Source organism: Nannobrachium achirus (genome assembly GCF_963921795.1).
Source record: "Nannobrachium achirus genome assembly, chromosome: 12".
Classification (NCBI taxonomy): Eukaryota; Metazoa; Chordata; class Actinopteri; order Myctophiformes; family Myctophidae; genus Nannobrachium; species Nannobrachium achirus.
The window spans coordinates 57,031,540-57,044,681 of NC_137832.1; the positions used below are offsets into that span (position 1 = coordinate 57,031,540).

Sequence of the window (13,142 nt, forward strand, 5' to 3'; positions counted from 1 at the left end):
GAGGTGTAGTCTGAAGAAGTGAGTGCTAGGGGGGTGAGGTGGAGTCTGAAGAGGTGAGTGCTAGGAAGGTGAGGTGGATTCTGAAGAGGTGGGTGCTAGGGGGGTGAGGTGGAGTCTGAAGAGGTGAATGCTAGGGGGGTGAGGTGGATTGTGAAGAGGTGAGTGCTAGGAGGTGAAGTGGAGTCTGAAGAGGTGAGTGCTAGGGGGGTGAGGTGGAGTCTGAAGAGGTGAGTGCTAGGAGGTGAAGTGGAGTCTGAAGAGGTGAGTGCTAGGAAGGTGAGGTGGAGTCTGAAGAGGTGAGTGCTAGGAAGGTGAGGTGGAGTCTGAAGAGGTGGGTGCTAGGGGGGTGAGGTGGAGTCTGAAGAGGTGAGTGCTAGGAGGCTGAGGTAGAATCTGAACGGGGTGAGTGTCCTAGGGGGTGAGGTAGAGACTTGAGGGGAGTAGCTAGGGGGGCCTGAGGTGAAGTCTGAAGAGCCGAGTCCTCAGATGTATGTGTGCGTACACATGTGTTTCTGTATACAGCGCACGCGTGCATGTCTGTCTTTGCGTGGGATTGTGTGTACGTCTGGAAGCCTGCGTCTGGCCCAGGGGCAGCCGGCAGCTCCTCAGTATTCTCCTCAGCTCTCGCCCCAGGCTCCGGTGTGCCTCAGACTGCGGCCAGCTAGATGTAGGCGGAGAGGCTGGACACTCCGTCGGAATACAGATGTCCTCGACACAAACACAACGGCGGGTGGCGGAAAGTAACTTAAGTGCATTCGCTCGAGCACTGTGCTTACGTGCACTTTTGAGGTACTTGTACGTTACTTGATTTTCTATCCGACAGTGACGATATCGGGTGGAAACCTCACACATCCAAAACTGTTACTTTCCAGGATTCAAATGAGAAAATGGCAAAAGTAGCAGATCTACGAGCTTGAAATGCGGTGTTATTTTCAGTTTGCGGATCTGCTACTTTTGATACGTTTGCGAGGCGCTTTTAGTGTGATCAAGCAGGGCGTTAATTTACAAAAATTAAACTACTGATTTAAACTTGTGAAAATAGCCAATCTACAAGCGGCGTGCGGATCTACTACTTTTGATACACTTGTGTGGAGCTTTTAGTGTGATCAAGCAGGACGTTGTTTTACAAAAATTAAACTAGGGGAAAATAGCCGATCTACAAGCACACAACGTCTCGCGGTGCGAGGCGTTGTGTGCTCGTAGATCCGCTATTTTCACTAGTCTTGTCCGACGGTCTTATATGGTGAAGCAGGGCTTTACTTTACAAAAAGGAAAACGACACATTTGAAACTTGGAGATACGAGGTTTCTGCCCGACAGTGACGGATTGGTATGTGAAGCAGATACCGGTAAGTGTCAGGTTGAAAACTCATATGTTCAAAATGTTCATGTACTTTTCAGGAATAAAGAAGTAATAAATAAAAGAAACACAAAGAAGTTAGACTATGGAGATAAGAGGTTTCCGCCAAACAGCGACGCTAATGTGCGCTCATCGACTCTAAGCTCATATACATGAGCACCACACAGTACCTTGACACCTCATGTCAAAGCCTCTTCCACATTCGCTTTGATGGAAGGCAGTCGAGCACAAAAGTAATTGATCGGTCATAATGCGGTTCCACCCGGGTTAATTAACCATTAGAGGCTGGAATTCCCTGCAGGTCAAGAGGCTAATAGCACGTTGGATGGCGGTAAATGCAACCGCACTTTAAGATTAGGCATCTAATGGCATGGTATTCCCCTCTTCCCCTTTTTTCAAGTCATAGGCAGCGAACAATGGTGGAAGAAGTGTTTTGCCTGAACGCGTTCAATGAACGGCCCGTTCATCAACACGTTCATGTTTTGGGTGAACTTGAACTGAAGTAGGCCTACTGTATTTCCTCTTGATGTGAAGGTGTTATTGTGAAGGTGATTGGTTCATTCTGGCGGTGTGAACGGCGCACGTTCAGTCCGTTCACGCTTTAGTTCAAATTAGCTTTAGTTCAATTATGGTCTATGAACTGAACAAAAATGTTGTGGTCAAAAATGTTTTCTTTTTTCATGAATGTGTTACTAGTTGTCATTACAAATACATCAATGCCTTCGTTGTCCCACACAAGCCACCACAATCTCATAAATAATGTTTTGGGGTGAGCATTCTTCACAAGTGCCAATCAAAGTGACTGTATTGGCCAATCACAGGGCATCTTTTCCGGGATTTGGCAAAACACATAAAAGCCTAACATCTGTCATAGTACTGACATCACAGACTGGCCTGGACACGGAACACCATGTATGGGCATAAAGATATGCCCAACGGGCACTCCAACATTACTTCTGAGACTCCTATACATTCAATCCCTCAGATCCTGTGCACACCCCTGTGTAGTGTGCATGCATACCCCCGGGGCACAGGACTAGTACATATCAAATTAGTCGAAGCGTATAAAGCATGCTGCTTATCATAAATGTAAATTAATTTAGAAATATATTTCCGTGAAGGGAAATGACAAACAGATTACAGCTTCCAGACTCTTAATTCGGAGATGGTGGAATTGCAGTTCCTTTGTAGTTGTAAATTGGCAACACAAAGGCAGATTTGTACGTATCTGTATGGCAGTGTAGCGCACTGAAAAACTAAAAAACGATCCACAAGCTTGACAAGTTGTGAACATCATCTGTTTTCGGCGCACGCCCCCGTGATCAACAAAGTATATCGAAGACCCTTAAGGGCAGAGGAAGAAGGGCAAGAAAGCAGCGAGCTCTGGGTTGAGCTGCAACCCATGGCCCCTATACAGCAGGTGTAAATATTGGAGTTTGGTCAGTGTTCGAACCCCCAGAGGCACTCGCAGGGATCTCCCCCCCGAGTAACGCACAGTGTCCTTGACACGCACGTGCGTCCACCCTGTAAGAATGGGGAAAGAAATCAATGCCGGGGAGCGGGCTCTGGACTCTGGGGTGATTCTGGAGGCACACTGCGGAACAAAAAGAAATGGGAGCCCTCAGTGCATCTCTCTTAGCTGTTGGATAACAGCAAGGAGAGGAGGGGGTCAACCACCCAGGAACCATGTCTCAGCAGGGGCGTCACACCAAATTCTGGGCCCTGGGTACAAGGATTCACTGCGGGCCCCCCATGAATGTTAACTATTGAAAAATAGCAGCTATACAAGCTCACAGCGCGGCACCGAGTGCCGCGCTGCGAGCTTGTATATCTGCTATTTTTGAAAAATCGTGGAAATGTGTGCAAGAAACCTATGTCAAGGACCCCCAAGATGATATGTATTTGACCACGGACCCCGATCTCAAAATATTTAGTTCCAGGGACCCCCAGAAGCAGAATTTGAGTTAGAAATGTTCGCTTAAAAAATACATATATTCAAAGATTTTCACACATTTTCACAACTTTTCAAAAATAGCAGATATACAAGCTCGCAGCGCGGCACTCGGTGCCGCGCTGTGAGCTTGTATATCTGCTATTTTTCAATAGATAAAGTTATTAGGGCCCCTCCACCTTGGGCCCCAGTAACTCAGTCCCACTTTCCTACCCCTTGTGACGCCCCTGTGTCTCAGAGTAGAGCATCTATTGTGAGGTGTACTATAGAATAGAGCAGTACAAACCCACTATACTATCGAATATGCACTATACTACAGAATAGCACAATATAAACAGAGATAGCATCCTGCTCTAGAGAGTTTCTTTCAAAGAGATAGCGTCCTAGTCTAGAGAGATGATTAGATAGCGTCCTGCTCTAATATGGGTTTCATAGAGATAGCATCCTGCTCTAGAGAGGTGTTTTATAGATCGGGCTCACACAATTAAGGCACAAGCTTTATGCTTTACCTGGGGGTAAAGCAGCGTCCAATTCATTCCCTATGGAAGTCACATGTTTTGAAGAGGCAATCTTGCTCCGTGGCTTAGGGACTGCCTTAACACATGGGCTGCTCAGGTTTATAACATTTCTAGCTGTTGCTGCTGCCGCCGTTCACTCACGCTTTATTTTGAAGAGCCTCGGAAGCTTTGTGCGTGTGCACGTGGGTGTCCACTGACGATTGAGGAGATAATCCCTTTGTTTACAAAAGCTCGCGAAACTAAAATCCAAACGGTGTTTCATATACATAACATCCTGCTCTAGAGATGCTGTTTAATAGATATACAGACGGATGTGCAGGAGAGAGACGAGATTATTGCCATACATCAACTTCTGCATTTATGGTCTTCAGTCCTTGCTTGCCTCTTTTTTCCCCCTCTTGTGAGCTGTCACAGCTAGAATTCTCTTCTCCTAAACAGTGTTGTGTGCTGCAATATCCAAGCACAATAGCACATTAGGAGGAAAGGCATACCGTATGGCTGATATCAAATGACTTAGGAACCTGAGATGTTGATGCAGTGTCTTCTAAAATAAACTGTTTTCCTTCTTACCAGTGTATTGGTTGCATTCTGCAGTACTCAGGGTGAAAGTTGATATGCTAACCTCTATCAAGATGAAGCACCGAATTTGCTCACAGCAGACAAAGACAATGCTGTGACAACTGAAATGTATGAAAAATAAGTCATCTGAATGTTCACAAAAGTATTGGAATGTATCGTAGTTATAGTAACTTATAGAAGATAATAGAACTGATTTTGATTAATCAATCAATGGATTGAATATATTGATATAATTAATAACAGAAGTGTTCATTTATGTCACTAAAGTACTAAAGAAAGACGAGATGAGCCTCGATTGATCGCAGTGTAAAGTAGCAAATGTCTATCGGCTGAATTAAGGTATTTTGTAGAGCAAAAGTCAGTTCTATTTCTCCTTGCACAGCTTCAATGCTAAAGCGATTGGTACCCAATCACACAATGTATTGACATTGAAGAACTTTAAGTGCACCAGTGTGCAATTCTGCAAACCCAATCCTGAGCCTTTAAGAGCTTTTTTTGACCCAAATGCAGAGGTGGTAAGTAACTAAGTACCTCTCATCTACTCAAGTGACATACCGCTAAGACTTTATATTCAGGTTTTATTAATTGATTGATTATTTTATTGGATGAAAATGGAGAACAGTACAAGTATAGTCAAATACTGTCTGTACCCAGAATCACAGTTACTGTATAACAGGAGTAAGGTAAACCCTATCTGGAAACTTGTATTGTAATATTGATTTGTAAATAATCTGTAATCGGATATCAGCCAGAAACTCTTTCATCTTTAGTTATTAGTTACTGTACTTTGAAGATTTTCATCTACAGACCTAAAACCAAATTAATATGCAACAGAAGAGTAGTGGCTGGTGGTTGCCTGTTGCACCTTTGAAGCACTATTGCGTAATGTTATTTAGTGAATAAAATATAATTCTGTCCAATCTGTTTATACAATAAATTACAATTGGGGTGGTTGTGTTTGGTCTCCCTGCTATTCTGTTCACGCAAAACCTTTAACACGATCCCGTTTCTGGTTTGACACCGATTTCATCGTGCCCGATATTCTCCCTGCTCACCTGCCATATGAGGATCGGAGACTTACAACCCAATTGTGAAACAATTGAAATGTTACTACATGAACATTTCGTACAAAACGGAGAGGAAGGTCATTAAGCTCAGGGAAAGATCTGAGTCGAAGCACCAGCCGTGCGATCTGTGAGCTTTTTGTCCCGGCCGCGGCCTGGAAGGAGATGAAAGCTCCAAAAGTGGGAGTGGGGGGGGGGGGGGTGCGTGGGGGGGACAAGGTGAAGAGGATTTGCATTGTCTTAGCCTTTCTGATAAAACTATTCCAAATCTGTCAGAAGGAAGCATAAAAAGCATAAAATGGTTGTAAAAACAGATCTTTCTATAAAAATGAAGTGGGGGGAAAAATAATGTCATGCCACAAATCGATTATCATCATTAAAATGTATTATCGTTTATTTATATTAGTTTAGTTCAAATAACTTGCAAACCTATACTTGAGCTTACTGTTATTTATTTTGTATTTATTTTCCTCAGAGTTCTTCCAACCAACTTCTGGCAATTAAAAGTTGCTGTCATGTTTATTTTCAGGGCCAATTAAATAGAATCATGTAAGCTGCAGTGCATGTGCCTGTGATTGTATTACATTAGACTAATGAGAGAATAATGGCACCGCGAACAGGCTTTGATGAAACCATTGAAAAACAAAGGTTCGATAAAGCTATGGTTCCGTGTGAAGAACCATCATTTAATGAATCATTCTTCATATGGAAGCTTTTGTGTGTGTGTGTGTGTGTGTGTGTGTGTGTGTGTGTGTGTGTGTATGTGTGTGTGTGTGTGTGTGTGTGTGTGTGTGTGTGTGTGTGTGTGTGTGTGTGTGTGTGTGTGTGTGTGTGTGTGTGTGTGTGTGTGTGTGTGTGTGTGTGTGTGTGCGTGCGTGTGCGTGCGCGCGCGTGTGTGTGTGTGTGTGCGTGCGCGCGCGTGTGTGTGTGTGTGCGTGCGAGAGAGAGAGAGAGACTGTGTGTTCAAAATGCGACTTAAGTAAAAGTACAAAAGTATTTACATCAAATTATAGGGGTCATATGAAAATGGGCCAGTTTCAGATTTTTAAAATACTGTTTTAAATGTTTTTTAAGACGTGTTTTGGATGAAGTAGATTCGTACCTTTCAGAAACATGAACTGTGACATCTCAGGCTTTTTTCTTTTATTCATTTTTTGACACTTTTAATCGGCATGCAGCCATGCATGTGCAATTTGTCAATCCTGTTACCAACATTTGAATTACTTTTGGAGATGCTTTAAAAACATATTCAATATGAAAGATTCATTCCTCCTGTTACACAGTGTGTTTGTCAAGTGAAAATATTGACAAAACAAAAAAAGAAAAATCTCACAGATCTCACTTATTTAACAGGGTTGACAACAGAATAGTAACAGCAATGACAGGAGGGATGATGTGAAAGGGTTGACTTAAAATAGGATAGTAACAGGGGTGACATAGGATAGTAACTGTGAACTGTGCCTCTACCTCCTCAGGCTTGGATTCAGATCACCTGGCACTGCCAGGCTGGTAGTGAGGGAAGGGGCAGACTTTCGTACAGTGACAATAACAGGGTTGAGTTACTTTCTATCCCGGAAAATGTGATTGTATTTTGTCTATGGAAATTGTGAACTGTTTGAGTCGTCGTCCATCCATCCGTCCGTCTGCCCGTCCGTTCGATATGATTTCAGTGGTTTTCATCATGTAGTCAAACAGTGAAATCACGTATAAGCACTTAAACTGTTAGACTGAGTACAAGTGAGGTTCTTGAGTATGCAAATGTCCTGTTCATTATCATAATTGGACATATCTTATTCATAAGCTGCCAGGATGCCTTGCATGAATGCAAATACAGGAAACATCTCTCCTTAATACTACACCAAATGCTTTATTTGAATGATTTATTTACTACACGTCATCAGCGTTGAAAAGTAACTACAAAGTTAATGCTTGAGTATTTAAAAAATGCAATAATCTTCTCCACTAAATCTCAGAGGCAAATATTTTACTTTTTACTCCACTACAATTATTAGACAATTGTAGTTACTATTACTTTGCGGATTTGTGTTACTAGATTTTAAGGCCACTACCAGGGCAGGAATTTGGCCGCCGTTGCCCCTCAGTTTGGCCTTGTGCCCCTCAAACCAATGGCATGACCTGAGGCCACAGTGGCCTTAATGCCTCAGCTGACTGTACCACTTTCTCCTCTGTCTCTTTCTGGTCAATATGTAGACACCAGTATCTCTTTCTTGTCATATAGACACCAGTGTCTTTTGTTGAGATTCTGAAGTCTTAACTCCCAGAGTCCCCGTCTTTAAACCAATCCAGTGACTTTGATTGGTGCAGGGCTGAGCATAGATCAGATTGTAAATAATTTATCTATTTCACTGCAGATTAGTCTATCATCCCTATAACCTTAAACTCAACTAATTCTTTCAATGGACTGAAATTTTGTTTCATTTGATGGCCTTCCTGCCCTGGCATTTGGCCTTTGTGCCCTCAAAAAATGGACAAAACCAAAGACCAAGTGGCCTTGCCCCTAAAATGACGAAATTCCAGGCCTGGCCACTACGCAGCCTTCATGTTGCTGTAGCCCTGTGTGCAAGTTAGTTTTTTCATGTGACTATTTGCATCATGGCCGACCACTGAACTGTGCCATGTTTGGTGTGGATTGGAGCAATTGGACCCTGGGTGCCATATGTGGCCCCTGGTGTGGCTATTCTGATGGCAGACCCCTGAACAGTGTTTGGTGCAGATCGGACCAACCTTGGGCCTTGGGCCAAGTCTGGACGTTAGGTTTGTGATGCCCACCGTCGGTCCGTGGGTGGACGTTAGGATTAATACAATACCCATATTCTATTATTCAGCTATTCGGAAATAGCTGATGTACAAGCTCACAACATGCTGTGACACGTTGTGAGCTTCGAGAGCGTCTATTTTGAAAGAGTGACAGATTTTGAAGTATCTTCACAATATGAAATATGATGATATGTTTACTTTCTTTCAATGTTCACTTCCAGTCCCTTTTGATGCCAACACTCTTGTACTTTTACTCAAGGATTATTATTGTGGGCTCGCCTGGAAGGCGAGCACACGTATGTTATCTTCATTATTTATAGTCAGTATCTCCTCAAAACTTTGGCGCGATTCATCTCTTAAACGCTTACACCTTTCAACACCATTCAAATTTTTATGTGTTCAGCTTACTGAGGACACGTGTGCTTGTATTTTTGGTTTTGAAATGTTTTGTAGTATAAATATAAAAAAATAAAAATGTTTAACTTTAAGCACCCAATGCATTTCCAATGGGTTTAGTGAGTGGAGACAGAGTGAGACAGAGGAAAGGGACCCATGTTTATATTAAGTCGCTGTGGCTGTAATATTCACACTTCAGATATGCTATTTATATCAATGCGTTCACACAGGTCTGCTCTCTGATTTGATCCAAATGTCTAAGCTGTGTGATGTATAAAACTATAGTTATAGTTAAAACTATAAATAAATGTCCCTCTCCACTCTACTGATTACACAGCTGTGATCAAGAATCAAGTCCGGGCGATGGGATGTAAATCCCATAGCCATATATCCTAGAGCCCGCAGGGACAGTCAGCCATATTAGTGGTTGTTGTTGGTTGTCAGGGAGATATCAAAACCAATGCATTTTCAAGTCAGATCCACAAACACAATAAAAGCCATGCTCCACTCCTCAGTCTGGAGTGGCCACATAGAAGAACGCCTTGGTTATAGACATAGTGGAGGACAGATGTGATCTGGGATTGTTAGCCTACAGTATATGCACTCAATATACTCCACTACAGTTGGAGTCCATTTGACAGTTGCTGGTTCCCAAACACAGAATCAAAAATGTAGATCTAGAACACATAGAATATGTACAGTACAGTAAGGTTCAGTAGAGTACAGTAAAAGTACAGTAAGGTTCAGTAGAGTACAGTAAAGTACAGTAAGGTACAGAAAGGTACAGTACAGAAAGGTACAGTAGAGTACAGTACAGTAAGGTACAGTAAAGTACAATACAGTACAGTAAGGTACAGTAGAGTACAGTAAAGTACAGTAGAGTACAGTAAGGTACAGTAGAGTACAGTAAAGTACAGTATAGTAAGGTACAGTAGAGTACAGTACAGTAAGGTACAGTACGGCACAGTAGAGTACAGTACAGTATAGTACAGTAAGGTACAGTAAAGTACAGGACAGTAAGGTACAGTACAGTAAGGTACAGTAGAGTACAGTTAAGTACAGTAAGGTACAGTACAGTAGAGTAGAGTAAAGTACAGTACAGTAAGGTACAGTAAGTTACAGTAGAGTACAGTAAAGTACAGTAAGGTACAGCAGAGTACAGTAAAGTACAGTACTGTAAGGTACAGTACAGTACAGTAGTGTACAGTAAAGTACAGTACAGTAAGGTACAGTACAGTAAGGTACATTAGAGTACAGTAAAGTACAGTAAGGTACAGTACAGTAGAGTACGGTAAAGTACAGTAAGGTACAGTACAGTAGAGTACGGTAAAGTACAGTAAGGTACAGTACAGTAGAGTACAGTAAAGTACAGTAAGTTACAGTACAGTACAGTACAGTACAGTACAGTACAGTACAGTACAGTAAGGTACAGTACAATACTGTAAGGTACTGTACAGTACAGTATCCTATTTGTTGGGTTGGAAGCGAGCCCACACTGTTTCGAAGGAACAGTATTTCTAGTTATTATTATTATTAAACAGTACTTTGAGCGTTTCTACATTGTGTTATTTACTTGAAGAATTCGTTCACCCAAACAATGCCTTCTTTTCTATCTATTACACACGCCATAAAGCCTTGAATTCATGGAGATTTCTTAGTTTTTGTTGCATTACTAAGCCGGTAATTTGATGACTGGCGGAGTCTCCTATTGACTGAATAGTCCAGGCATTTCGGGCAGTATTTTGATGGAATCGTGTACTTTATGAAAGAAGCATGAAATTTGGCACACAGTTAGAACATGCCATAATTATGGAACATTTTTGGCTATAGGGGCATCGCAGATTTGTCTTAGGAAACTTGTGGGAGCCAATCAAAGTTGGCCTCTCATAGACTTTACTATAGAGTAAAATAATACAAAAAATAAATATGCTTTAAGTAATATGCTTTAAGTAGCATGTGAGGGGTCAAACTAGGTGTTTTTAAGGATTCTGAATCCAATGCAAACATTTGTTTGGCAGGAAAAACATTCCTTGGGCTAAAAACGGACCCCATAAAAACTATGGTTTAGTGATGAGTCATCACTTTTCACAGTTTTGTGGCGGCCGTTTCTCGGAAAGGAATGTTTTTCGTGCAAAACAAATGCTTGCATTGGATTCAGAATCCCGAAAAACATTTTTTCTTTTTGTATTATTTTACTGTATAGTAAAGTGTATGAGAGCCCAACTTTGATTGGGTCCCACAAGTTTCCCAAGACAAATCTGCGATGCCCCTATAGCCAAAAATGTTCCATATGGCATGTTCTAACTGTGTGCCAAATTTCATGCTTCTTTCATAAAGTGCACGATTTTTGCCTGAAACGCTCCCACTAGAAGAAGACCCATCGTCAAATGATTGGCTCAGGAATGCCACGTAAACAAAAGAATCTTAGAGAATTCAAGGCTTCATGAGGTGTCTATTCCTTTAAGTAAAACAAATATGACTTTCTCCACTGCACGTCATAAATACTTTGCATTGCTTGAAAGATCCATAATTCAAGCTGTTTGTGCGCGTATTATCTTTGGCAGAGCGTCTGCAGCACACTGGTTTTACAATCCACACACACAACGAGGACTATTACCTCCCAATTAAGCAGTGGTAATTAGAGCCATTTTAATTGAAATGATCATAGCCTTCAATGGAGCGTCCATTCTGCTGTCCATTAACCTCCACAAACACACGCTTTCTAATAAGCACCGCTGGGAGATTTTATTTTTGTATTCATTTTATTTCACTTAAAGTAGCAGCAATAACGGTGTGTGTGTGTGTGTGTGTGTGTGTGTGTGTGTGTGTGTGTGTGTGTGTGTGTGTGTGTGTGTGTGTGTGTGTGTGTGTGTGTGTGTGTGTGTGTGTGTGTGTGTGTGTGTGTGCGCGCGTGCGTGCCATATGGCAAACTGGCTGAAGATGATATTGCAACACATTTTCCATAATGATATGGATAATAGTATAATCAATTAATGTATTTTTGACACTCTGACAGAGTCTGTCACTCTGTCTGAGTGATTGCGGGTACGTGGCCTAAAGGTTACCAAACCTGGGGGTCCTTAGAAAAAATATATATATAAATATAATAATAATGAAACTTAAATAACTTAAATTGCATTTATTTTAAATGTTTTATTTATAGTAGCAAAAAAATCAGTTGTTACTCGTTATGCCAATTGATTCATTACATTCAATACATTTCTGTGTTGTCACTGCTGTTGTATCCTACTGACTCACCTGTTGTATCCTACTGACTCACCTGCCAGACGTAGAGCCTTCGCCCTTCTCTCACCGCTGACAGCAGGTGCCGCCCCGGCCGGTAGGAGTACAAGCAATGACCGATATCGCCCTCAGGGACATGCTGGGCCCCTGATTCAGCCCGGGAAAAAGAGTTGGAGAGGCCCTCATTGCGCGCTATAGAGAGAGATCTCTCTCTATAGCGCTGCTGCTACTCAAAGATTTGTGACAAAGTGACAAGCCAGTGGGCCAATTACACGAGTTATATTTCGTCGTTGTCAGGTGGAAACCTTGTATGTCCAAAACCGTTTGTTTCGTATTTATCATTTTTAAAATGATTTAACCGAATGAAAACAGCCGATCTACAAGCACACAACGCCACGCACCGCGAGGCGTTGTGTGCTTGTAGATCTGCTTGTAGATTTGATTTTTTTTTTCACTACTTTTGTGCGACGGCCTTGTATGATGAAGCAGGGCTTTGCTTTGCGGAAAAAATAACAAATTTGAAACTTGGAGATACGAGGTTTCTGCCCGACAGTGACGATTTACTTTGTTGGCCGCCCAGCCCCCAAAATGTAATGAAGGCCGACATTTTTTATGTATTTTTTTCCTAATGGACCGGCCGGGAATGAACCGGCCGTTCGGGAGTTGTCCCGCTTTTCCCAATGGCCAGCACGTCCCTGATCGGAGTGATCGCCCTCCTCCCTCCCCTGAACACGGACCAATTTGCGTCCCCATATACACCCGACAAAGCATCGATTCGAACCACTGCTGGGCAGGGACTTTTACCACTGCGCCACCCAAGTGCATTCATCGATGAAGAGTTCGTCCCGGCTGTGATATTATTTTATTTATCTTTTGTATTCCTTTTTCCCCAGGTCTTCCAAGGAAACTTCGACAACGACACGCACAGAAAGAACGTGATAGAACCGCCCATCTACGCCCGGCTCGTCCGCATCCTGCCGTGGTCGTGGTACGGACGCATCACCCTGCGCGCCGAGATACTGGGATGCACAGAAGAGGATTGAACGTGGTCCCTCCCAACCCCCTCCACACACACACACACACACACACACACACCTCTCTCCTCCGCATCCCTGGTCCTACCCCCCCCCCCCCCCCACCCTCCACCCCTCCCCCAGTTCCTCCGTCCCTCGTCATACTGGTGTCATCTAAAACCACTGGCTTCTCAACGTCGCGGTGTTAATTTTGACGGGAAGTTTTTGTTTTGGACTCACT

The 13,142-nt window shown here is 42.7% G+C and overlaps 1 protein-coding gene across 1 annotated transcript in view; it reads left to right on the top strand.

Annotated features, from left to right (window-relative positions):
• edil3a (EGF-like repeats and discoidin I-like domains 3a) overlaps positions 1–12,931 on the top strand; it is a gene marked incomplete at both ends in the record, with an annotated part of 142,800 nt that extends 129,869 nt beyond the window's left edge. The window contains one exon of the mRNA XM_080738791.1: positions 12,782–12,931. Coding sequence (XP_080594917.1) covers positions 12,782–12,931 — 150 coding nt within the window. The remainder of the gene's footprint in view (positions 1–12,781) is intronic.
• Positions 12,932–13,142: the final 211 nt, after the last annotated feature.